Here is a 25,948-nt window from a genome sequence, read left to right as displayed (position 1 = left end):
TTGATAAAAAAAAAAATTCAATTTCATCTTTTAACATTAGATTTATTGAGAATTAAACTTCTCGATGGAGCTCGGGTCTAGAATTTATGGATTGTAAATTTAGAAGATTAATCAAAATTTAAAAAATTCGTTTAAGTTTGCTTGATTTTTTTTATAAAAAAAATTTATATTTTTTTAGTCTCATAATCATTATTCAAATTTAAGATTAAACCCTTGAAATAAGATTCAATATTAAAAAAAAAAAAAAAAAAAAACCATCATCAGGAGATTATATGAACATTGCAAGATTAAGCCCCTGTAAAAATTACAAGAAATGAAATGAAAGATGGTGAAAAAAAAAAAATAACTGCAATGCCATATCACTGGCACAGAAGTACTGTAGAAAGAAAAGAGTGATATTAGATGAGGCCGAGACATGAGGGCCCAAACCCCTCTTTCTAACTTTGAATGAACGGACCAACGAATGAATCTTCCTCGTCCACCTCATCCTCACCAGCTGCAAATTGCTTCATTTTCATCTGAGACGAGACGAGAGCGCATCAGCTAGAGCCTAGACGAGTAGGACGATCTCACCGACATCTATCATCATTCCACGGTAATATTTTCCTTCCTCCTCCTCCGCTTCTCCTTCCGTTTTGTCGCCCATTATTTGTTTATTTATTTGTCATAGACAAGTTCTTTCCTATTCGAATCTAATCTCAAAAGGTAATAAAAAGGAATAACAGCCCAAGGAATTGAATTGAATTGAACTTTTGCAGGCTGATCTGGTCATTTCCCGTCTTGATAGTGCTTTTGATTGATGCCGTTTACTGTTGTCAAAATTGGATTGTTACCACCACCGTATCGCTTCCAGCTCATGTGAGAGAGTGTGGGATGTCATTTTCCTTGCTTTGATTTTTTATCAATTAATTAAAATTGAATCAAAATTTCTTTGAGGTTTACAGAGGTGTCATCAATCCCCTGTCTTGCTGTGTGTCTTTTTTTATTACACAACACAGAGACATGCACCAGGGTAAGAGTGGGAGTTTTGTGTCCAGGAATAATCCGGGTATTAATTCCAACGCTGCTACTGCTCCTGCTAACAACACTAATAAATCTCAGAGGAGATTGAGCTTGTGCTCTCAAATAGCCACGCACTCTTCCCCAATTGTTTTCCCTGAGAAACAGAAACGCAGCAAGAAGCTCAAGGCTGCCTCTTCCAATTCCAGGAGTAGTACTGAGGCCGTTGCTGATGACCCGTTTCCGTTCAACCAACCCAAGATTGATGAGCACAGAATAGACATAGGCGGAGGAGGAGCTGCAGGAGGAGATGAAAACTCTGATTTGTTAGGCTATGCTGTCTTATCTGGGAAACTCATTTTGGATAAAAGAAACACCTCTTCCTCTTCCTCCTATCATACCAGTACTACGAAAGATCAAGTTGACGTCACAAACCAACAAGCAGTTGATGCTAAGCTTACAAGCAAAGCCTTAGTTTGGGGTTCTCATATGCTCCATCTTGAGCATGTCATCTCGGTAATATTCAAATTTCATTCCCCAATTTTTTTTTAAACTGTACTCAAGAATTTACCATCGAGAACTTGAGCAATGATCCCCATACATGGCTTTGACAGGTATCATACAATGTTGGTCTCAGACATTTTACAGTGCATTCTTATCCCATAAAAAAGAGCTCTTATGGGCTGTCTTGCTTTATGAAGCCTAAAAGAACTCGCAGGGACTACCGTTTCTTGGCTTCTAGCGTGGAAGAGGCCCTTCAATGGGTTGGTGGATTTGCTGATCAGCAATGCTATATTAATTGTTTGCCCCATCCCTTGGCTTCATCGAAGAAGCAAGCTTCTTCTGAGTTACTTCCCACTGACCCCCCGCCTGAACTGCTCTTCAAGTGCAAGAGCCCTCCCAAAATGCTGGTCATATTAAATCCACGCTCGGGGCGCGGTCGTTCAACTAAAGTTTTCCATGGAATTGTGGAACCAATATTTAAGGTCTTTTCTTGATTTTTGCTGTCGATTTTCATGTAATTGCCAATGCAATGATGCACAAAGCTCGATTTCATCCATCTCAACATGCCAATGAAAGCATGAATCTCGACTCGGGTGTGTTTGGGATTGGGGCATGGTTGGGTTTGTTTGGTGGGACCCACAAAAAAAGGAACAAAAAACATGTATTTTTAGCTTTTAGTGAGGTGTGGTTTGTGTTTCTAGAGGATTGTACCTTTAAAAAAAACTCAACCTCACCTCACCATATCTCAATTTGATACAACATGTGTACTGGATATTCCTTAATTTTCTTGTCCAACTTATTTCATGTTTCTTTTCTGCTAAGATATGATCTTTTTCCGCTCCTTGCATTACATCAGCATGCTGAGAATGAATGCATGCTTTGCTCTGATATATATTGATGTCAATAATTTAATGACAGCTAGCGGGGTTCAAATTGGAGGTAGTCAAAACAACATCTGCTGGCCATGCTAAAAAGCTTGCTTCAACTGTTGATATCAGCACTTGTCCTGATGGTATTATCACTCAATGCATCGCTTGATAACATTTTGCATTTATGGTTTGCTTACCCTTTTTTATGATCTCTCTCATCTTTATCCTGACAACTACATATTCTTCTAGGAATTATATGCGTTGGTGGTGATGGAATAATTAATGAGGTAAGTCTTTTACCACTTCAGGGGAATAACCAATTTTAATTTCTTGTTGCTGAATGTTCAGATATGCATATAGTTTAATGTCACGCTATAGAGTACTATGCTCTCCTGCACAGATGTCATTGAATCATGCCATGCTCTTGGCTTGGATTTGATTTATTGACCTTTACAGTTACTTTCCTCGATTTAATAGCGTGTCGTGAAGAATTTGATAAAAGGAACTAGATTTGTTTGAGAGGAAGAGTAAATAGGTTTGGATCTTTGTGATAGGAATGCATTATTGAATACAGTCAAGTTTGCATTCAATACTTGTTAACAGAGAAAGATTTACATCATTCATGGAAAAGCTGTCCTGCATCAAAACATGTCTAATACTTATGGGAACAACTGTATCATGTGTGCTGTACATCAAGAGGCAGACCTTTTCCAATGATAGTTTGGGCCTTAGTTTATATTGTTGAAGTTTTCAAGTTTCCAGGTTGGTTATAGGTTTTGTTTTTTTCATCAAAATCAGCTGCATTTAAGAATTGAGGGCAATGCATAATAACAAATGCTGTGACAGCTTGTTGTATATAACTATGTAGATGTGAAAATGTTTTATCGTGTTAAAGAGACAGGTCTGGTCTAGATTAGTTATTTTGTTGGAGAATGGGACTGCTCACTGTTATATATCAATCGCCATCCAAGCATGCTGATAAAAATGCCTATAGTTGAAGAGCAGAGAAATATTGTTAAATATTGGTGAGCAATACAAACACTGTTGAAGTGAAGGGAACTTAGAAAACACAATTACACAGAAATTGTAAGATTTTTTGGGTATAAAGGAGAGGAAAATTTTGCATGACGAGGATGGTTTCATTTATTTGAAATTCTATACTGTACTAATCAGTCCTTTACTAGCTTGACTTTTGCTGTTTATGCAGCCCTGCCAGGTTGCACCAAATTTCTGACACTAATTTACCTTTTCATTGATTGGAGGATACACATCCATGGAGATCAGGTCTCCCTCCTTGGCCCCTGCCTCCATCTCTGTCATGCATTCACAGATGCATGCACTTTTGCAAGCGATCAAAACCCACAAATAATGCCCCCTTCCCTCTCTGAAAGCCCAACTTAAATGCTAAGATTGATTTTGCTAGCAAATGCTTTACCACATCTTCAGAATTACTTGTTGCAAAAATTTGATCGCTCTTATAAGGAGTATCTGGGTGGTGTTCTATGAGAGCATAATGACAATATGTGATGGCTTGCATGCACGCGTCTTTGTATATTTACTGTGTATTCACACTGAATCATAATACTCTTGATGGTGGTCTGTTTCTGCATGTTGAACAAGTTATTTGATCTTTGTAATCATGCAGGTTCTAAATGGTCTGCTTATTAGGGATAACCAGAAAGAAGGAATTTCGATACCAATTGGAATTATACCTGCTGGTTCAGATAATTCACTTATTTGGACTGTTCTAGGGGTTAGAGATCCAATTTCAGCTGCCATATCTATTGTGAAGGTAAATTTTTTCATAAAAATGTGTAGAGAATCATGTTTGGAAATGTTTTGATTAGTCTATCATAGATGAATGCTGTTTCTGTAAATCCTTAGTCAAAATTGAGACTGTTTAACATGTATGATTTTTCAGTATGAAAGTCACTGATCCCTCGGGGGTGGGCCTACCTTGTGTGTGTGTGTGTGTGTGTGTGTGTGTGTAGTTGGGGTGGGGGTGGGGGTGGGGGGCATCGCACTAGCTGTTTCTGTTTACTTGCTTCAGTTCTGGATAGGATAGTGTCTGATTCTCTTTTCAGTTAATAAGTTGTAACTGTTTATTTAACAGTCTAATAATTATCATTATCCTAATGCTTGACTGGTTGGATCAGAAAGAATGTTCAAGGGAGGGTGGGGATGCGTGGAAGTAGTAGGTGAAGTGTCTTGCATAGGTTTGACATTTTGGGTACAGCAGCACTAGGCTTCTGAGGGAGCACAATTCTATACACAAGATTGTGGTGGTGTTTTCTTGGACACTGCTTTGGTGGTGTAGGTTAAATTTAGAAGAAAAATAGAAAATAGAAAAGAAAAATGGGAGCAGAAATGAATGCTCAAAACTGTCCTGAATTTTGGTTGCTTTCTACTGTATTTTTTGAGCCCATGCTTCCTATATTAGCATATCCAAGATGAAGAAACATACTCTTTCCATCTCTTGAGGCTCCTGTGCCCAGCCATGAAACTGGAGAGTTGAACTGGATTATTCACACAGGGCCAGGAACATTCTGTAGCATGCCATCCAGGGCAAGACATTGGGATTCAGATGGCATGTGATCCACATTAGTTCCTGATGTGCTATAGGAAAAATGAGGGGAAGTCAAATTCCTTTCAACTCAATGGTGCTTGAGATGATTTATTGAGAATTTGCATTTACTACTGGAAGGTTGTTTGGACTTTTGTAATTGATTCTATGGTGAATTCATCCAATTATTTTAACCAGAAGCCTATGCATTGTTTCTCCGCAACTTGTGATTAGTGGAATTGATATTATCTTAGTCAAACTGGAGTTTTCACGTTGCAAGATCATTGCTTGTTTTGTCAGTGAAGCAAGCTCTACCTTTCTCTTTAAAAGCTCTTTTGTGAAACCTTGCGCTTCAGAAAACAAGTTAAGAAATTGTGTCACCTTCAAACTTATTGACTGAAAGGCTGCTGTTTTCTGCACACATGCACGTGAGTGTCTGCATGGGTGCATTAAGTCTGAAATTGTGATGTCTAAGGAAGTTCTTTCTTATGAATTTCTATATTTGTGAAAATTCCACTTCATGGCATGCCTAGTGAGCTCACCATAGACGTACTTTTTGTTGGTTTCAGGGGGGTCTCACTGCTACAGATGTTTTTGCTGTCGAGTGGATACAGTCTGGTGTTATACACTTTGGAATGACTGTCTCATATTATGGCTTTGTCAGTGATGGTGAGTTCACAATGTTGCAATTAATCCTCAAACAACTGAAAATTTATAGGTTTAGCTTATTGCCTTTGGAACCATATAATTGAATTCAGTTCAATGAGATTTGATGCAACAGATCATATATTCATGATTACTTTATAAAATCTACAAAATGCTACCTCCTTGGGTTTTAAAAAATTCTTGGTGGTGTTTATAAGTATTTTTTCCTTTCGTTCTTTTTATATCATTACTGATGCCGCAACCAAATAATCTTATGAGCTTTATACTCGCAAACAAAATTAGATATTATTAGTCCTGGTGTTACAACACTTGTACATCTATTTTTGTTCAAATGTCCACAAGCTTTGTTTTAATGTCTGTAGTAATAACAATACTGGGTGCGTGCTTTGATGTTTGAGACATATTTGGTACGTGCTCTGGACTCATAATATCCAAGAGGTAGTAAACATTTTGATTTGTTATTGTGAGAGTCTATCAAAGAGATAAGAAATTGCTATGGAAAGAAAGGATACATTTTAAAAGGTCTAGGATAAGTGATCCCATCCTATAACTTAGAGGCTAGATCGGATTGCACTTTTCCAGTTATCTGTTAAATTTAGTGAGTAGCATGAGCCATTGGCTGATCTTTGTTTCTTTTGCCAGCTGTTGTATTATTTAATATTTTGACCTTTACAGACTGGACAAAAAGTTTCTGTAATGGACACATGATGCTTGAGATACTTTTTGAATTTTAATATGCATGATAGAAATTTTTATCATTCACTTGTACTTATTTCATGTGTAGTTTTGGAACTTTCTGAGAAATATCAGAAACGCTTTGGTCCCTTGCGATATTTTGTTGCTGGATTTCTCAAGTTCTTATGCTTGCCAAAGTACAGCTATGAAGTGGAATATCTTCCTGCATCAAGAGAGGACAGGGATGGAAAACAGTCAGCTGAGAGAGACATAGTTGACATGTCAGACTTGTACACTGATGTGATGAGGAGATCTAACAAAGATGGCATACCCAGAGCCTCTAGTTTATCAAGTATCGACTCAATAATGACTCCAAGTCGAATGTCTGGAGGGGACTTGGATACAACCTGCTGTAGCACTCGTGCTAGCACTGAACCATCTGAGTATGTGCGTGGCTTAGATCCAAAAGCAAAACGCCTGTCATCAGGGAGGACAAATGTTATGGCAGAGCCAGAAGTTATTCATCCACAATTACCACTGTCAACAACTCCAAACTGGCCAAGGACTAGATCAAAGTCGAGGGCCGATAAAGGATGGACAGGATTGACTGCTACACATGATCCTTCTCGATGTTCCTGGGGAAATGCCGCACCAAATGATAGAGAGGATATATCTTCAACATTATCTGATCCTGGTCCAATTTGGGATGCTGAACCAAAGTGGGATACTGAACCTAATTGGGATGTTGAAAATCCTATTGAATTGCCAGGGCCATCAGATGATATAGAAGCAGGAATGAAAAAGGAAGCCATTCCTAGGTTTGAGGATAAATGGGAAATTAGAAAGGGACAATTTCTTGGTATCATGGTTTGCAATCATGCTTGCAGAACTGTTCAGAGTTCTCAGGTGGTAGCACCGAGGGCCGAGCATGATGACAACACCATGGATATGCTCTTAGTTCATGGTAGTGGGCGACTGAGGCTACTGAGATTTTTCTTGCTATTGCAGATGGGTCAACATCTTTCTCTCCCATATGTTGAATATATTAAGGTATGAGCGGGTACCCCTAATGATTCTTTTGCATTCATGAAATGAAGCAGCAAATTGAGTCTAGGTAATTGCATTATGGTTGTTAATGATGTTAGTATGAATTTTGGCATCTTAATTGAATTTCCTGGGGACTTTAGATGACTGAAAAAATTTCTAGTTTGAATCTTGGTTTTTTATGTTGGCTATGCTTGTCCATTGCTGTTCTTTGTTGCTGGGTTCATCCAATGCTCTTATTTGAGATCAGAACTGCGTGTTACACTGCCCTGCCAGTTTGTTCACATTGTTGTTATTTTGGAGTTTTTATAGGATCTGTTATTCAAGTTGTTCTTTTAAGAGCAGTGTCTGAAACACCAATCATCAAGTTGATTAGTGTTTTTGGAGCTATATCATACATACTGGGCTCGGCTGAATTTTGTTTTTTTTAACCAACATGTGAGTTTTATCAAAAGGCTGCTTGCCAATATTTGACCTGACTATGTAGGCAATCCTGCTCAGAGATGCAGAGGGGTAGCGGGTGTTTTCAAGCATTCATGTGCATATACAAGAAATGCACCACATTGGGTGCTGCATGTTTTAGTAGGCAGCAAGGGTCATCATAAATGAATTAAGTTGTCTTGACACCATCTAGTTTAAACTTCTGCAGGTAAAATCTGTGAAGATAAAAGCGGGGAAGCATGCACACAATGGTTGTGGAATTGATGGTGAGCTCTTTCAACTTAATGGGCAGGTAATATCTTCTTTGCTGCCAGAGCAGTGCAGACTCATTGGCCGGTCCCCAAACCATCCCGTGTAACAATCATGAGGCCTCGCTCTACATTTCTTTGAAAGAAAAGGGGACTTCACTCTCTTTGCGAGTTGTGGTTTTGATATATGCATAGATCCTGGAACCAGAGAAGAAAAAATTGTGGCCCTTTTTTCATCTTTTTTTAATTATTTTTTTTTTCATTTGAAGCCCCATCACCATTGAGTCATTTGAGATCCCTGTAAATTTTTTGTGCGGTTATGTGTATTAGTTGCTGCTTGTTTATTTTATTATGTCCTTTTAGTTTGCCCATATACCCTGCCCCCTTTCTTTTGTTGGCATGAGGTGCTTCTTGTATTGGAAAACACCATTCCCTTTCTTCTGTGATTATAACCGAAATTGTTCATGTCATTGTGTATTGTAAAGCATTTGGTTCTCTTTCCACTCCCATTTGTCAGATTGCTTTCTGTGCGCAGTGCCTCTCCGTGTTCACATCCGGATAGGAGGGTGTGCTTTGTTTTTTGGGACGGTTGAAAAAAGGTAAATTTAAATTATAGTTATTAAACCGGACTGGCTTGGTGACTAAGCTGATCTGGGTTAAGAGAAAGACTGATAGATGTGTGTGAGTGTGTTACTTTCAGCAAAGCGAAAGGAAAGAACCATGTATTCAAGTGAATCCAAGTTTGAAAAAACAAGTGGATGAAGCCATGAAGATTGCTTTCATGCATCATGTATTTTTTAATTTTAACTGTAGTTGCTGTTGATTTTCAAAGTATTTTTCACTTAGAAAAGCATGTTAATAATGTTTTTTTATTTTTAAAAAATTATTTTTAAGATTAACACATCAAAATATTTAAAAACATTAAAAACATGTTAATTTAAAACAAAAAATAAAAAAATTTTAAATTTTTTCGGAACGCTTTTGTAAAGCACTTCCAAACACCATCTAAATACTGCTCATCATGTTTAAATAATTGAGAGTTTACTATTTATATTTGGATTTAAAACCTATCATTCTCATACTGATTATCCGTTACGATAGATTTTTGAATGTTATGATAAGAAATAATATCAAAACATGAAAGCGTAGTTTGGAGATAACAACAACGTACGTGCTGCTTGCTATCCATAAAATATTGGAGGAGGGCAGTCCACCTCTGGTTCTTGATCCCTCCGCTCCCACTGATGTCATGCCACGTTTTCGTGGATACTTCGTTTGAATCATTTTCTATCTTTACAGGCCGACAATTTATTTATTAATTATTATTTTATCCTTATAATTAAAAGAGTTTACTCACTGTGTTTATTAACAAAATTAATAGTAAAAAGGAAAATGTCAAACTCTCTCGGCTTTAGGTGAATTAATAGAATACTTTAGTTTTTTGAAAATAATGAAACTGAGGAAGGAGGAGTAGTGAAGAATCGAAGAGTCCCCTTACTTACTGCATTCGCTTTTTGTTATTATTATAATAAATTAGGGTATTATCAGAGAGAGAGAATAAGTAACAGTAATTAAAAAAACGTTAAATAGTAGTAGTAAAAATCCGAGAGGTAAAAGAGAGGAGATAGAAATTAGGCATAGATCGATAGGTAGGGATTGAGGACGAAAAATATATAAATCAAACAATATCCGACTGGACTGGATGTGTGGTAGTGCTCCAAAATTGAAATAGAATAGAAACAAGAGAGGGAACTAGATTTACCCATTTAGACTAGACGGAGCGCGATGGGCACGAGTGGAGCGTTATCGTCGGGGGCCGCCGCAGCCGCAGCCTGTTCGGCTTTCCCTTGCACAGATATCACCAAATTCAAATTCAAATCCAATGCCTTATTTTCACCAAATCCAAGGCGTAACTGCTGCTACTACTCAATTATTACTCCTACTTGCACTGCCACAGTAGCATCTACATCTTCATCTTCCTCTACAGCAGCAGCAAGTAGTACCAGTAGCAAAGGAAGAAGAAAAACACTAGTTTCATGCTCGGTGGCTTTACGGTCCACCAATTACGCAACCATGGTGACAGAAGATGAGGAAGAGGAAGCGAAGAAGAAGATTGGAGCGAAGGTTAGGGTGAAGGTTCCGGTGAAGGTTTACCACGTGCCTCGAGTGGCGGAGGAATTGGATCTGTGTGGATTGGAAGGTGAGGTGAAGCAGTACGTGAACCTGTGGAAGGGGAGGCGAGTTTCAGCTAATCTTCCTTACAAGATTCAGTTTGTCCATTCAGGAGGAGTCAAGTTCTTTGCTCATCTCAGAGAGGATGAGTTGGAATTCCTTGATTGAACTATCCTATCCTCATTTCCCTGCCTTCTTATATCTCAATCATCATCCAATGTAGGCAGGCAGGCAGGCAAATACCTCTCTTTGCTCTTCCTTTTATTTTCATAATAAAATATGTATGTTGTTGTTATAATATGAATGGTGTGTATATACATATGTTCTTCAATCCAATCAGTTTTACTTGTTTATCACTTCACAATCGTCATCGTCATCGCCATTCCTCTTACTTGTTTATCACTTCACAATCGTCATCGTCATCGCCATTCCTCTTTCTTTCAATTTAACAATCTTATTATCTGGAATTTCCTTTCTTTGCTTGTTTACATGCTATTTTGAGGGGGCGTTTCTTCTTTAAAATTCGCAACTGCAGTGCTACATCTGATCTATTTTGCCTATATATACAGGCTTCTGTGATTGTAGTTAGGATCAATTCTAAGCTAGCGCTTGAAATGGTGGAGCTCTTATATTCCCAACTTATAGGGTGTGATTGGCTGGAGGGCATTGAGGGAGGGGTGGATAAGGAGAGAGGGATGAGAAGTGAAGGATGGGGTGTTCCTTTTGTTTGGAAAGAAGGGCTAGGACCCAAGGTTTGGAAGGATCCCTCTATTCTTTCCAAAGGATTGCCTTTTATCCTTCCCTCCATAGTTAGTCAAACAATTAGATGGATGGGTTAACATCCATCCTTTCATTTTACCCTATTCATCCTCCCCCAGCCAGTCCTTCCTGCACAGACCCATAGGGTTGCTCTTCCTGACAAAGCGCTCATTTTTGGAGATGCATTTCAATACGTTGGCAGATGTGCTAGGGTTTCAATCCACTTCGTTTCTGACTTCTCTTTGGGCACTTGTTCCTCTAGTTAGTTTATCTTGAGGTTGCTCCTTATTGTATCTCGCCCTCTAGTGGGATCTCAATGCTCAATGTTGGTTGGTTATCTTTGGAAGATGACAGCAGGGAATTGATAGAATATAGGAAATGGTGAAGGGTGTTCCCAATTTTTTAGGACCATAGAGTAGAAAGGAAAGTCCAGGAAATCATGGAACACTGACTAGGATGTGTGTTTTTGCTTCATCTGGTATAATAAGGAGGCAGTCATATATTATACCCATGCAATAATACATATGCAATGCAGAGCATTTGCTTGGTAGTGTGGTCGGAAAATTTTTTTGAAATTTTTTTATTTTTTATTTTACTTTAAATTAATATGTTTTTGATATTTTCAGATTATTTTAATGTATTAATGTTAAAAATAATTTTTTAAAAATAAAAAAATATTATTTTAATATGTTTTGAAATAAAAAGTATTTTAAAAAATAATCTTTATCACACTTTCTAACACTAAAGTTACACCAAACTTGCCATACGCTGTTTTGATTCTTCTATTGCATGTAATCAAATTTGATGATTTGCTTTATCTAGCTTGTGACAATTTTCAATTAAAAGCTGTTTGCTATTGTACAGCTCTGATAGAATTAACGATCACTAGTATGGCTCTGATTGAACTGAAGATCTATTAAATATTTGTACTGTGGCTTTTGGATCTTTCGTAGACCTCTGCCCTGCCATTTCTTTCATCTTCATGTTTTGCATTTTTCTTTGAATTGAAGATCCGCTGAAACATAGTTTTCTCAATGGAATGAGCTGTGGACTTATTCTCTTAGCATTCTTATGGAGGCTGTTCATATGTTTTGGATTTGGTGTCGAAGCACCAGATATGTTTCAGAGGCCAGTTGCCTGTTTGTTACTGTTTACCAGTAATATTACTCCAACTTTTGTGGTGATGTGAAATTTCTTGCATTTTACTGGCATTATAACTTTTAAGACGAGGAACTTATTGAGGCCATGCAATCCGTCCGCTATATTGTTTTGAAGGCTAATCTCGATTGGTTACTTTATATTGTGACATGTAGCAAATCTTTAACATGATATTAGAACGTAGTTCATAGATAGCTTTGATCCCGGTTAAGAAGTAAAGTTGGGTCACAGTCACCCCGCGGAGGTGGTTGTCCAATTTGCCAGCTAAATGCCATGCAACTGAGGCCTTGTTTGTTTCCCGGAAAGTAGTTTCCGGGAAACCATTTTCCAAACTTTCCTGTGTTTGTTTGTCATTAGGAAAGTTGGTCAACGGAAAACAATTTTCGGTCAGCGGAAAACACTTTCCGGTCAATTTTAGTCAAAAAAAAAAATTGACTTGGTTTTCAGGAAAGTGTTTTCCGGAAAATGGTTTCCGGGAAAGCACTTTCCAAACTTTCTTGTGTTTGTTTGCCAGTAGGAAAGTTGGTCAATGGAAAACACTTTCCAGTAAAAGGAAAATTTAGCTTGGTTTTCAGGAAAGTGTTTTCCTGAAAAATTTGAGGGGAAAACATTTTCCGAAAGTTGTGAAAAATTTAGAAATGTCATTATTTGCTGATTATATCAAATTTGATCCTCAAACTTTTGATTGCTATATATATTTTGTTTTGAATATTTATTTTTCAATTTCATCTCTTAAAATTTTATTTTTATATTAACTTTGGTCCTTGTTTTTATAATTGTTATTTGCTTTTTTCTTATCATTTTTTTATTGAAATTTTTTATTTATCAAATTTGATCCTCATTCTTGTGATTGTTACTTATTTTATTTGAAATAATTTATGAAATGTTGATTATTATTATTTTAATTTCTTCATTTTTCATTTTTTTTTAATTTTTTAGATTTGATCCCTATTATTTTGATTATTATTTGTTTTATTTGAGATAATTTATGAAATTATATTTTTTTTTTTTCAATTTCATTCTCATTCAACTTTTTAATTTGTAAGATTTGTTCCTCATTATTTTAATAAACTTGAGAAAAATAAAATATTAATAAGTTATTTTCCAGCTCATTTTCCATGACATAACCAAACACTGGAAAGTATTTTCCAGTTCATTTTCCATAACACTACCAAACATCGAAAAATACTTTCCCGGAATTTACTTTCCAGGAATTCACTTTCTCCGGAATTCACTTTCCTGCAAACAAACGGAGCCTGAGATTGATTATGAATGTCAAGCATATGATTTGTCCTGGTTGACTAAGCCACTAAATCAAGCAATGATGCTTCTTATGCCTTTGATTTTTTATTTTTTATTATTAAGAAAAGCCACAGTTAGAAGAACATAGAGACAACAGACTTGTAAAAATCCAAAGAAAATTCATGAATTTATTTTTTTAAAAAAAAAAAAAAAGCATGAAACTCATATTGCATCTGGGGGAACATATGAATCAAGCTCTAATTCTCAATACAGGATAACTGTTTCCAAACTGGACCAGCTCTCAAAATGGATTATCAAGCCCAAGGGCCCAAGCAAAATAGATCAACATGGGACGAAAGACACAAAATCACAACAGAACCTAACCAAATCAATCAACCAATCAGATAATAATAATAATAATGATTACAACAGACAAAAAAAAAAGGCTGTAAATTTTCAAAACCTAAAAAGAAAGAAACCCTTGGTGAAATCTTAAAATCAACAACATAAAAAAAATCAAATTACTTCAAGATGGAAATCTGAAGAAACAACTTGGCTTTTGATCTTTTATTCAAGCCTCTTTAGTTGAACCTGTTAGGGTACTGGCATGCAAACCCGACAAGATAAAATGTAAAGGATAGGATAAAATGAGAAATGACACACAAGAATTTACGTGGTTCACCCAATTGAGCTACGTCCACAAGCAAATATAGAAGGATTTTACTAAATAATGTGGGAATTACAACCTCTCTATAATAATAGAAGAACAACTGAAATCTCTCTATTATTAGAAGAAAACACCTCACTTACTCTCTCACAAATATCTCATAAAATTATAGGATCACTTTCCCTCTCTCATTCTCCTCTTGCTCTCTCTTATTTTTTTATTGGGGTGCATTTAATAAGCTTGGATGCATTGCTTATTTATAGGCAAGCATCCATGCAAAAGACAATGCACAAGTGGAAATAGCAAGTGGGCAAGTGACACCAATTGGTGCTTGCTAGCTAGCAAGCTAGCTGGCTTCACAGAACCTGGTCGAAGGAGATGAAGATGCATAATGAAAAATATATTTTTTTTTAACTCATAGCACCTGGTTGCAGTAGAAGAGGAAGAAAGATTCAAGCCCTCTTGAGTCTCTACTGATCAAACCCAAACCTAAGGATCTGCTTGTCTCTGCATCTTACTCTCCTTCAACTCAGCCTCTCTCAATTATTTTGCTATAAAAGCTAATAAAGGGTTCTGGGTTTTTTTTTCTTGACTAGATTGAAGCCCTTGGAGTAAAAGCTGTGCTTTTGTTCCTTCTCCAACTCAACCTCTCTTGGTTATTTTGCCACAAAAGCTAATCAAGGGTTCTTGGTTATTTGTTTTTCTTGACCAAATCCAGGCCCTCTGAGGTCTGGAGTGAAAGCTGTGTTTCTGGTGCAATAAGTCAAACGAAAAAAGAGGAATATAATACGCGGTAGGAACGTAAAAAAGGTACCAAAAAAAAAAAAGAATAACAAATGATAACCTTCCAAAACAATCAAGCTTTCCAGAGCAAGGGAAAAATCACAAGTACACTGTTAAAGTCCACGGTAAAATACCTCATAATACACAGTACATATCTGACCTCTTTTAGTTTTTTTTTTGTCTTAATAATTCTAATTCTAATTTATTTTAATTTGTATGCATCGGTTACTGATCTCGCTGCGTGATTCTTTGAAGCTTACGCTGTTTAATTGCTGGTTTTGTTAGCCAGCAGGCCTCTGAAGTTAGGCTTTCGTAACAGGGCATGTTGGTCCAGCACCCATATGGGAGCTTCTGGGCCCCTGGCAGGGCCTTTACTCGTGCAACTGGCTAGGCCAGCTGTAGATAAAGTCCAAAACAGCCGCGTACACAAAAGGCCGAAACAGAACATGCTGTTCAGTTTGAAAAGAAAAGGAGAACAAAAGCGGTGGTAACGGAGGCGGCGATTCGTACACACTTAAAACCAGTTTGCTCTATTTCCTCTTTCGATAGGTATTCAAAAAAGAATGAATTGATATAGTGCCAAGGTTACAATCTGTTTCCTACATGTTGAGTGGGTAAATCCTTTTCCACATTGAAGACTGTCAGGGCTGCAGCAACCGATGGCAGATGGAGATGCACCTATGTTAGCTTTCAAGTTTCAGTAGTAAATAAGATAGAATCAGCGGTACATGGATGTCTGGGGCCAACCAAGGCGGAAAACTCCTACAAATGCACACTCTGCTCCTCCCATAAAGAAATCATAATCCAATCCATGTAGGCTAAAAACAACATTCACAGTCGCCCCTCAGAAGAAACGGTGTTTGGTCAGGATACTTCTTGAAGAGCTAGATTTAGCTCCTGGGCGTACTTCGCAACCGAACCACCTTTCCTATTGAACAAAACAGAGAGTAGAATAAAAGAATCCAGACACAGTACACTGGGATACCAAAGCAGCAGTTGTCAAGCCAGCTAAGAAAATTGAAGCTACCTTGTAAGGGTAAGCAGGCAACGCTTGACTTTCTCAAGCTCTACAAAGCAGATATTGCAACGTTCCAACCTGTGAACCACATAAGCAGCGTCTCAAAGCAATTTTTGTTGTGCGCGTAGAAAAAGCAATTGCAAACATTACAAAAGGTGCACACCTTTGCTCTGCTTCAATGTCCACACCAACAGATGTTGATGCTGATAGAGCCGAATAGATCATCGAACCAAATGTCCTGACCAGCTTCAGCAGCATGTCCAGTGAAATGCTTGAGTGCCTAAATACAAGATAGTTTAGCAATGAATCCTCGCTATTGGCACTTTCTTTTGAAAATTACCAACACTTGGTGCTGCCCGCTGGAAACTACATTTTCTTATGATGGAAAACACAGACCAACAGCTGTAAGTTGATTAACCGACAGGTATTACAAAGCACAACCTACCTATCCATGTCACTTTCAAGCAGGTTAGTAAGAAGAGGCAGGAGACATGTGCATATATCCAATGTGACATTGTCAATTTTATCTGCCACAATACTGATTACATCAGCAATGACCTGCGAGTCACAGCATATGGAAAGAAACTAAAGGTTAAGAATGAATGTTAAAAGAAACTGTAGTATCCAAGTATGCTTATTAAATACAGTGAGAAAAGAGGAGGGAAAACGGAACTCACAGCATGGTCAGCCATCTTCTCCATTGCACCAATGGCCCCCTTTACATCATTTCTCTCCCAGTATCTATACACAACCTACAGGAAATCATACAAAAGTTTCACCAACCTTTCAACAGCAGCTAGCTGGATGCAAACATATTAACAGAAGTACAAAAGGGAGAAAAAACAAAAAAGGGGAGGCACGTGATGGCTAAATGGAGAATAAATGTAGCATGCAGTTTCTAAGTTCTCATATGTTACAAAAGATAGAGATGGCCCCAAAACCAAAGAATCTTCTGGGCCAATGCTGTGTATTTCTTGCAGAAAACAGGTTACACCGTTGCATCTGTTCGTTGCTACCATATCAATGAGAAAGTAATAACTAGATTGTGACAACTAACTTGCAGGTGGAAGGGATAAAGCAAGTACAGATAGGACCTTATAACCAGCAATTTGGGAGGGTGCTCTGATTGAATCCATCATTATGATAAGAATAAAAAAAATTATGGAGATGCTAAAAGGCAATTTATCAGTTAGGGACAGAAACAAATTACAGTTGCAATTTGAGGTACTTGCATTCATAAACATGCATAGTTACTTTATTGGTAATGAATATATCTCCATCTCTCATGTGGAATTATGTCAAGAAATGCCAAAACAAAGACACTGATGTTTTCTGTCACCAGCTCTCCCCTGCCCTTGAATGGGCAAAATATTACGTTTATGTCTACACTTGTCACGCACGTACACTCACTCATCCAGCTAAGTCACCTGTAACTTGGCAGAACGAGACTGCATAGAGCTGACAAATTGATCATGCTGTTCCATTAAGTCTGCAATAGCATCCTCGTCACTAGCAGAAACCATTTCCTTTTCGATGGATGGGGCATGTCCTCTCTGTTTAAACTTCAACATATTAACAGATGAAAAAGGTGTATAAATCAGCATCTTTAAAGTGAATGAAATGAGAAGACTTAAACAAGCACATAAAAAATATATTGGAAAACATGAGCTGGAGTAGAAATTACACCCCGTGTGTGTGTGTGTGTGTGGCGGGTGTGGTGATAGTGGTGGTGGTGTGTGGGTGGATGAGGTAAAATTAAGATCTGGAACAGGATTGTCAGGACTCCATTGTTCTAGATGCTTTTCTGCCTTCTATGCCATGTGAGAAGCTTCCTCCAGAGAGACCACTACAATTTAGTGCAACCATCACTGTGACAAATGCAACACAAAAAAAACATATATACCTCTACAAAGTTTGTAAACTAGGTGTATCCTCAACTGGAATAAATTTGTACCCCTCCACGTGAACAGTTTATCCTCCATTTTCGAACCAGAAAAATTTCTAGTTAGATCATAGGCAGTGCCACTGAACTAAAATGTCATCTTTTTGAGGAAATTGAGTGCATAGAGATATCAGAATTGGCACCATAAAATGTAAAATCAATGTTCTGATCGCAGTACTGATGGAAAAAAAAAAATATGAATCGTAAACAGCACATATTTGATATCATCCATAACAGAACAAGGTGAGGGATGTGAAAATTTTCAATTAATAATTGTTTCATTCATACAAGCAAAGATAAAATGATAGATCATTTTTGTACGGAAGATAAAGACCTGGAATCAAACATAATCAATTAACAGGTCCTTTTCGTTTTTATGTTTTTTGGACATGATATGTTCTGCATAACACTTTGAAAACATGTAATACAGTCCTGAAACCCAAAATACTAGCACGTGTCTTCAGGTGATCAGAAAGTTATGAAAGAGAATGGAACAAGTACAAAAGTTGAAATCAAATCCTACCATATTAAAAGGGAGCACATTCACCACAGATGATGTCCCAGCAGAAATGCCAGGAGTAGGTCCCTCATAGCTAGGAGAGCTTCCCCTTTTCTCCCAGTTTATCATAAGTGAACGCATTCTTCCTACATATTTAATGTGAAAAGATTAGGCATATTTGCATTATTGACAAACCTCGTATTGCAATCAGGAACAGCAATACCTCCTTTCTGGCTTTCAATGGAGGGTACATCTCTGTTTATTTTATGTCCTCGAGTCTCACCTGGAAGAAACATTAATATTTTCAACATTGGAGCCGTGCATTCCATTTCAACTGACAAAAGTGTGAAAAGTATGCCAATCCAAAGCCACAAATGTACCAAGCAAATCAAAGTACAACTCGTGGAGTCAATGAAACATAGAGAATAAGATGGGAATCATGATCTATTGAATGGGCAAACTGCCCTATGATTTCTTCCACCAACACTGCACGAACATCCATATTTCACTCTTCATTTTCAGCATCATCCCTGTCCATTTCATGAAACCACCCTTCCACCAGCCAAAAAGGTGGATACTTTACTGGATTCTTATTAATGTTGTTTCAAGCTATATAAGCCATGTTTCTTCTTGAATCAGATATCAGTGTTGACATAATCACTAAGGGCAATGTATTAGCATGATTATCAGCCATTTTGAGAAAGGTGATGAATTTTAACTAGCTTAGGCTGCCATATAAAAGTTGCAAGAGCTGTTTTGATCAGCTAAACCAACCTTGGTGCCTTTTTCATAAAACTAAGGAATTACCGGCATTGTTGTTCCAAGCATCTTAATAAAAAGTCAGATTCACTGTCATTCTAAGCATCTTCCATAAAAATGATTGATCATAGTTACTTGAATATAGATCTGAAATATGGGGTATGGATCTAAGCATATTTAATCTCTTTGAAAATAAGCTAAATTAAGCAACGGCAGAAATTCATGGAACAAGTTTCTCAGTTCTAGCAACCTAGATACTATCAAAATGAAGCCTCTTCTATACCATTTTCAACTGTACCTTGTCAAAATATTATCTGTAAACCTTATAGTTGCAGTTGTTTATAAATCAGTCCATGATAAAGCAAGTCACTTAAAGCTATAAATAAATGTGTCGCTGCCATCCTACAGAAAGCAAACCAGAAGGCTTAAGTACTTTTTAATACCCTTACCCATCAAGTTCATAATGGGAGCCAATTCCAAGTCCATTGTAAACCAACTATTCACCACATAAGTACACTTTGATTTGATAGATTTCTAAGCCAAAAGGAAGGTTTCGAAAGCATTCCCAAAGAATGCAGAAACCCTAAATTCTCAATGCAACAGCCTAACAAATTGTGAAACATGTGTAACAGGTAAACAGCTGAGTAAAGACAGCCATCGGCAACTTTAGGAGCTCAAATCAGACAAGATTCCTTATCTAAACAAGAATCCTGCCTTGAAACCTTAATTTTTGTCTTTTGAAACCCTGTAACATCTAAAGAAGCAATCAACCATCCCCTTCAATACTCTGATTAAAATGTCATCATCTCTGTGTTATATAGAGGAGAGGCTAGTTGATAATGTTGGACTAAAAGACTAAAAACATATAGTGTGCATTTATAATGATCAAATATATGAAAGAAAGGTTTAAGAATTGAAATGCAACAATCTTACTTCAAATTTTACAAGAAAAATCTTGAGTTCCGATCTATCTGAGTATTAAAAGTTATTTCTATACAGATAACAAACTAAATGATGGAATGGCAACTATGAAGCAGCCACAAAACAACAGCATCATACATATATACACAGACACTGACAATCAGCAGCAAATAATTTTTTCTTAATTAGCAACACTTACAGTATTCTTTCTGATAACTAGTGGGTGGCTCCAATGTTGAATCTGATTTATAGTTTCCAGATCCAAAAGGTTGTTCAGCAGTTGTTAGTCCATGAATCGAACCTTTAACTGCAGGAGAAATATTCCTATCAGTGACACTGATCAGTTCTGTTGCCTTGCAACCTGTGGTCTCAGCAGGCTGGATAGAGGTAGTTGGCTGGTCCATGTCCTCTCTGCTATTTGAAAATTTCCGGAAATCAGTTGTCTTCAAATGCAAAGAAAATGGCATTGTCCTTGCGGCAATATCAATTTCTTTTCTGGAGCCAGCTACTTGCTCTGATCTTGAGTTGGTTCTGGGGACAATTACAGGAATCACATCTGCCTTGTTCAAGACTGGAACATTAACAGCTGAATGGACCTTCATAGAACTCCTCTTTGGGGCTGCTGTGCTAGGAACTGTTATTGGACCGGTAATGGTTGCCTTCAAACCAGTGTTTAAGCTCGCTCTTTGAGGAGTACCAGGTGCACTTCCTGTCGCTTCAATTAGAATGTTGAACCAGGAATGAAGAACATATGTCACAATCCAGCTTAAAGAATTATTTTAAACCAATTTTTTTAAAGAATAAAGTAAAGAGAAAAATACAAAAGCCAAAACCAACAGTGAACCAAGAATTGAAAGATTCAAAAAAAAGCTTACTTGGCAAAACCTTTGATTCTTTAGAAAACTCCTTCCCATGATCTGAATTTTGAAAATCTGACAACCTTTCAAGAGATTTTGTTTCCTTTACTAAATCTACAACCCACACTCCCACACAACTCTGATTGTATGAGCAGCCAAGAAGCTTTCCTTCATGAACATTGAGATCTGACAACTTGGACCATCCGACATCCACAGAATCAGGGCATCCTATTGGTTCCCAGGAGAAAACCTAAAAAGTTGGTTGCAAATTTAGTAAAACCAGTAGACCTGGAGAACTATATATATATATATACACTGAGAGAGAGAGCTTACTTTTAAACTTTCATGCAATCCACAGAGTAGAGTCCTCCCATCAGAATTAAAGGTCAAACAACGCACTCCAGTTGTCTAAAGGGAGACAGGTTCCACAAAAAGCATTCTCTCATAAGAAAAGGCACTAGAAAAGATTTATGTTCCCAAGTTGACAAGAAAAGGTATCTCTTAAGGCATAAAATTACCTCTGGCCCAGCAGAACCTATTAGCTCAAAGGTTTCAAGGTCCCAAAATTTTACTGTCCTGTCAGCAGAACCTACAAAAAGGCAACAAATTAAGGTACACAAAGATGTGAATTTTCCAGGAAAATGCAACTTTCTATTCACAGATACAGATTCCTAGTAATGCGGTTCCAACAAACATAATCACCCGCCTATAATTTTATGTAAAAATAGGTGCACTTACCTATGCATACACCTAATTCATTTCTTGCAAAATTTCAGTTTCGGATTGACACAGAATTAATGAATACTGCTGGTGGTAATGCTAAAGTTGAAGATATAGAAAAGGTTTAACTTTATGTTTTTCTTACTATTTTGTTGAATCATTCTTTATTGGTTATGGAATAAAAGATAGAATCATCAATTCAAGACTAAAAAATTATTTGACTTGTTAGAAGCAAAATGTTAAGGTAAGTGTCAAAACGCATGCTGTCGCGGGAAGAATTACCAAGATATATCACAAATCGACACCTTGGAAAAACATGCAATGAAGAATACAGCATGTGTTGAACCGTGGATTAAAAATAAAATAACATTACAGTAGACAGGTGGCTTTCCATGGAATCATAAAACTGACCTGTTGCAAGAAGAAACTCATGGGGATGAAAATCTATGCACTGAATCTGACCCTCATGGCACTTGAAATCGTGCAATAGCTTTCCAGCAGTCAAATCCCACAGCTGTTGAAATCGTGGACATTGCAGAGTAAGTTAAAAAAAGAATCAAGAATCAAACAAAAGAAACCTGTATGTGCGGTTATCTTAAGTGAAAGGAACTTACAAGTGGTAGACACACTAAATATGACCCTAATGCATTCATCAGTTGCATTGACTTGAGAGAGAATTGGGTCCGAACCTGGTCTCAGACCCTTGGCACCAGGCACAGTGTGCAGGGCCAAAATATTTTTGGCTGACTCAACTCTTAAATTCAAGTCACCAGGTTGATAAGCATCTATTCACTGAATATGAAGACATAAAGAAAAGAAACTGGGCAGCACAAGTGCATAAAACCATGTGTGAAATTTAAGGTCTGTTAATGTGAGGTCCTTGTGATGCGGACTGGACACGGGACCTTTGGTATTTTCTGGCATGGTGTGTGTGAGTGGCTGAGTGTAGACATGATGTACACCAAGAGAAAGAAAACAGTTATAACCTTTACAGTATTGTCCTCTCCACCGGATACAACCCAGCGACCATCTGGGGTAAATCTTATTGCATTGACTCCTCGAGTGTGGCCCTTGTATGTGTGAATACAGCCCTTCTTTCTAATATCCCATATCTTAAGATTTGTGTCCAGGGAACCAGATGCAAAGAACTCTCCAAAAGGGTGAAAGTCAACAGATATGCAATTGGATCTGTGACCAGTGAGTGTGCGAACAACTACAGACAGAACACATGGCAAGTGTTGAATTTAACAGACAGAAAAGATAATTAGTAATAAACAATAGGAATATACAAGTAAATTCTAGTATAGTAAGAGTTTAGAGGACACATCACAAGCATACTTTTTCCCTCCTCTAAATCCCAAAGCTTGACCGTACCACTTGCAGCTCCAGCAGCTACTAGCACTTCTGAAGAATCAAAGCTTACTGAATCAATCCCGCTTGTATGTCCGGACAAACTCTGCATGAAAATATTGGATTAGACGGAATGAAAATCATCAGACACCCGACCAGAAAGAAAATGGTACAAAAAAAATCACGAACAGAATCGAGAACTGACCAGTATAGCATTGGGCTTACCAATAGCCCAGAGATTAACCTTGTGATCTTCTCCTCCAGTCACAAGAACCCTGGATGATTTCCTGCCAATCTTGAGGCAATTGACACTCGAAGAATGAGCCACAAATTCCTCTTTTCAAGCAATTTTAAAAGAAATTGTGGTCAAGGCCAACAACAGCAGCAGCAATCACTACTATTATCAGTTAAGCAACAGTTTATTCAACGGAGTTTATTTATTTATTTATTTTATTTTTTAAAAGACAGATCTGAAATGAATAAGGCAAAATGCAGATCAAGCAAAAGAAAAAAGAAAAAAAAAAAGAGTAGCGAGAGCATTGTAATGAGCAGATGAAGCCGTAAAAACAAAAACAAAATTGAGGAGGATACGGAGTTTGTAGGCGCGTTTAGTAGTCATTGCATTGAGAATTAAGAAGAGAAAAATGGAAGGGTGGATAGAAAACCCTAATAATCGAGCAAATGCCACAGCACTTGTTTCTCTTTACACGTTCAGCAAGTTGTTTAAATCATCATCATCGTCTTCAACCTAACAGAAAGGGGGGGGGAGAAAAAAAAAACAGATCTCGTTTAGGAAAATACAAACAATAAAAAATTGCAAGCATTTGCCATACGTATGTTAGCTAAAAAATCAAAGCAGTGGTCGGATCGACGAAGAGAAAAGCACATACATTGTGTTGGAGTCGTTGAAAGCTACCGCCTCGCCTCGCCTCGCCTTCTTTATTTTTTGTCTGCCTGTCTTTGTCTATGCTTCTTTCTCCGCACTTAAAATTAAAAATTAAAAATCACGTACTAATCAACTGAGTACCGAGTTATGGCGGAGGAGAAAGTTACAGAATGTCCACCACACACTAGTAGTATGGGTAGTTAAGTAGAAGACTAACACCGGTGGTGAAATGAGACTAATTAAGGAATAGTGTTTATTTCTGATGCTGCAGATTTAGCAGTTACCGGGGAAGAAAATGATAAACACAAGCCACGCACAGAGATGGAATGTAACAGGAGAGGGTGGGACTCAGCCTAGAGTAGCAACCAGAGGCAAGAAATAGAGAAAGGAGAAGAGGCGCTTTCACATTCACAGGAGAGATGTGCACCTCTCTCGCTCTCTCTGTGCAAGATAATAAAAATAAAAAAATACTCTGATATTTTTTTAACAAATACCAAAGACTGGAAGTAGAGTGAATTACTTTCTAAGCGTGCTAATTCAAATTAATCTCAAAGGGTGGGAAATAGACTCTATGACGAAATATCAAACCACAGGGAGAGGAAAAAAAAGGTGTGTGAAAATTACCCGTCGTCTCAAAGGAGCTGGGACCCCAAAAAAAATGAACAAGTAAACCCACCTGGCTACAAGGCCTCACCGAGCTCAACCTGTGGTGGGCCAGGGTCCATCTCCAACTTTACTATTCAGGTCTCCCTCCTTGCCTGAATTCAAATCAAAATCAAAAGGCCCAAAGCATGCCCCGCCTCCACTTAACCTTCTCGTACCTTTCTCACTTTTTTTAATTTTTCTTTTAAAAGTCAATTGGCCCATGTATATTCTAATTATGATTATAAAGAATACTAGAACAGCGTGTTTTACAGTTTTGCCTCTAATGTTTTCAGTTTTTTTATTTGCTCATTATAGTTTTAAGTCTATTTATTTCAATTTTCAAACTTTATTTCCATCGCCTCTGATAAAAGTAGAGCAATTATCAAAAAAGATAGACAAAAGAGAATGATCTCTTCAGCCACCTTTTAATTACAAAAACAAATTAAGTTTGGTGTCAGTATATTTGTTTTGAATAGAAGTTCAATAAATATAATTTTATTCTTTAAATATGTTATAAAGAAGTAGATTGGAGAATATAAATTCTTTGTTCTTATAATATGTTGATACAAGTGCTTGAAAATAATGCATTCATGATCTTTTTATTAACATTTGTTTTAATCATCATAATATATTTTTATTTATTTTTCTTAAAAAATATATTTTTTGAAAAATAAACAAAACATGTGAATACAAAAGGTAATTTTTTTTATTTAATTGATATATTTTTTCCTCTTTAATTCAAGTCATGTAATTTTATGAAAACTTTAATCATCATTACCTTTTATTCAATAAACTATGTTGCTAATAAAAAAAAATGTCATTGTAAAAAAAAATTACATGAACGAGAACAAAAAAAAAGCTAAAAAATATATTTTTAACCATTATAATTTATATTTTTAATTATCATAATATTAAATAATAAATATATATTAAAAATATCCATAACAACTTAGGCATGATACTAATAAATTTATAATCAAAATCAAGCCTATGGTCAAAGAGTATAAAGTGCGTGTTAAATACAAACTGTGTAGTTACTTTACAAAAGTGTTTTTGAATTGAAAATTTATAAAATGAATGTTTTATTGAAATTTGTTTGTTTGTTTTTTGCACAATACATCCAAATCATAGATAAATACCAATAAACATTTAATAAAATTTCAATTTAATATTTTGTAAAGTAAAAAAAAACATTTTAAAAAATAAATTCAACTATGAAAACGCATTCTTAAAGTAGCACTTCCACAGGATCCTTAGGTCATCTATGATTCCAACTCGCTACACATACACATTACATGATGCATCAGGGGTTGAATAGATGGCAAGGTTCACGGCAACTTAAAGCACTTGACTACGATCTACTTGTGCTTTAAATCGATACATATACACACATTAACTCTTAACTCACCCCTCAATCCATCTAGTATCATATAACATTTCACATTGTTTGTAGAAGTAGAACCCATCTCGTACCTCGTATACCTCATATAAAGTTAACTATTGGAATAAGAATCCTTTTTTTTTTATGAAGTCCTAAAAAATCCAAGTAATTTAATAATAG

At 36.8% G+C, this 25,948-nt stretch overlaps 3 protein-coding genes across 7 annotated transcripts; 2 read left to right on the top strand and 1 right to left on the bottom strand.

The window, feature by feature from the left end:
• The first annotated feature begins 433 nt into the window (after positions 1-433).
• LOC118060226 (sphingoid long-chain bases kinase 1) lies at positions 434-8,516 on the top strand. Of its 3 annotated transcripts, none has more exons than XM_035073432.2 (10): positions 434-595; positions 759-858; positions 1,038-1,515; positions 1,614-1,985; positions 2,422-2,515; positions 2,622-2,659; positions 4,018-4,164; positions 5,505-5,604; positions 6,386-7,326; positions 7,970-8,516. In XM_035073432.2, exons 2-10 carry the CDS (start codon positions 800-802, stop codon positions 8,117-8,119), a joined length of 2,379 nt encoding a protein of 792 aa, XP_034929323.1. In that variant the 5' UTR covers positions 434-595; positions 759-799; the 3' UTR covers positions 8,120-8,516. The 3 variants fall into 3 exon arrangements, with proteins under 3 accessions (XP_034929323.1, XP_034929322.1, XP_034929321.1); XM_035073431.2 differs by having other exon boundaries at positions 999-1,515; XM_035073430.2 differs by having other exon boundaries at positions 945-1,515.
• Positions 8,517-9,633: 1,117 nt separating this feature from the next.
• Positions 9,634-10,537, top strand: LOC118060225 (ferredoxin-thioredoxin reductase, variable chain, chloroplastic). The gene has a single exon (XM_035073429.2). The coding sequence runs from the start codon at positions 9,795-9,797 to the stop codon at positions 10,347-10,349; it is 555 nt and encodes a 184-aa protein (XP_034929320.1). The 5' UTR covers positions 9,634-9,794; the 3' UTR covers positions 10,350-10,537.
• Positions 10,538-15,293: 4,756 nt separating this feature from the next.
• Positions 15,294-24,289, bottom strand: LOC118060224 (katanin p80 WD40 repeat-containing subunit B1 homolog KTN80.3). Of its 3 annotated transcripts, none has more exons than XM_035073425.2 (18): positions 23,747-24,289; positions 23,448-23,604; positions 23,062-23,192; positions 22,845-22,962; positions 22,493-22,719; positions 21,918-22,020; positions 21,305-21,375; positions 21,120-21,194; positions 20,805-21,036; positions 20,129-20,644; positions 18,473-18,532; positions 18,274-18,395; positions 17,236-17,370; positions 16,486-16,560; positions 16,254-16,366; positions 15,972-16,088; positions 15,818-15,886; positions 15,294-15,718 (listed from the first exon to the last, which is right to left on the bottom strand). In XM_035073425.2, exons 2-18 carry the CDS (start codon positions 23,473-23,475, stop codon positions 15,655-15,657), a joined length of 2,256 nt encoding a protein of 751 aa, XP_034929316.1. In that variant the 5' UTR covers positions 23,476-23,604; positions 23,747-24,289; the 3' UTR covers positions 15,294-15,654. The 3 variants fall into 3 exon arrangements, with proteins under 3 accessions (XP_034929316.1, XP_034929317.1, XP_034929319.1); XM_035073426.2 differs by having other exon boundaries at positions 17,236-17,361; XM_035073428.2 differs by lacking the exons at positions 22,493-22,719; positions 22,845-22,962; positions 23,062-23,192; positions 23,448-23,604; positions 23,747-24,289 and adding an exon at positions 22,121-22,477.
• Positions 24,290-25,948: the final 1,659 nt, after the last annotated feature.

Source organism: Populus alba, chromosome 10, assembly GCF_005239225.2.
Source record: "Populus alba chromosome 10, ASM523922v2, whole genome shotgun sequence".
NCBI classification, from domain to species: domain Eukaryota; kingdom Viridiplantae; phylum Streptophyta; class Magnoliopsida; order Malpighiales; family Salicaceae; genus Populus; species Populus alba.
Note: the sequence above shows the minus strand (reverse complement) of the source record. Positions and strands in the feature narration are given on the sequence as shown.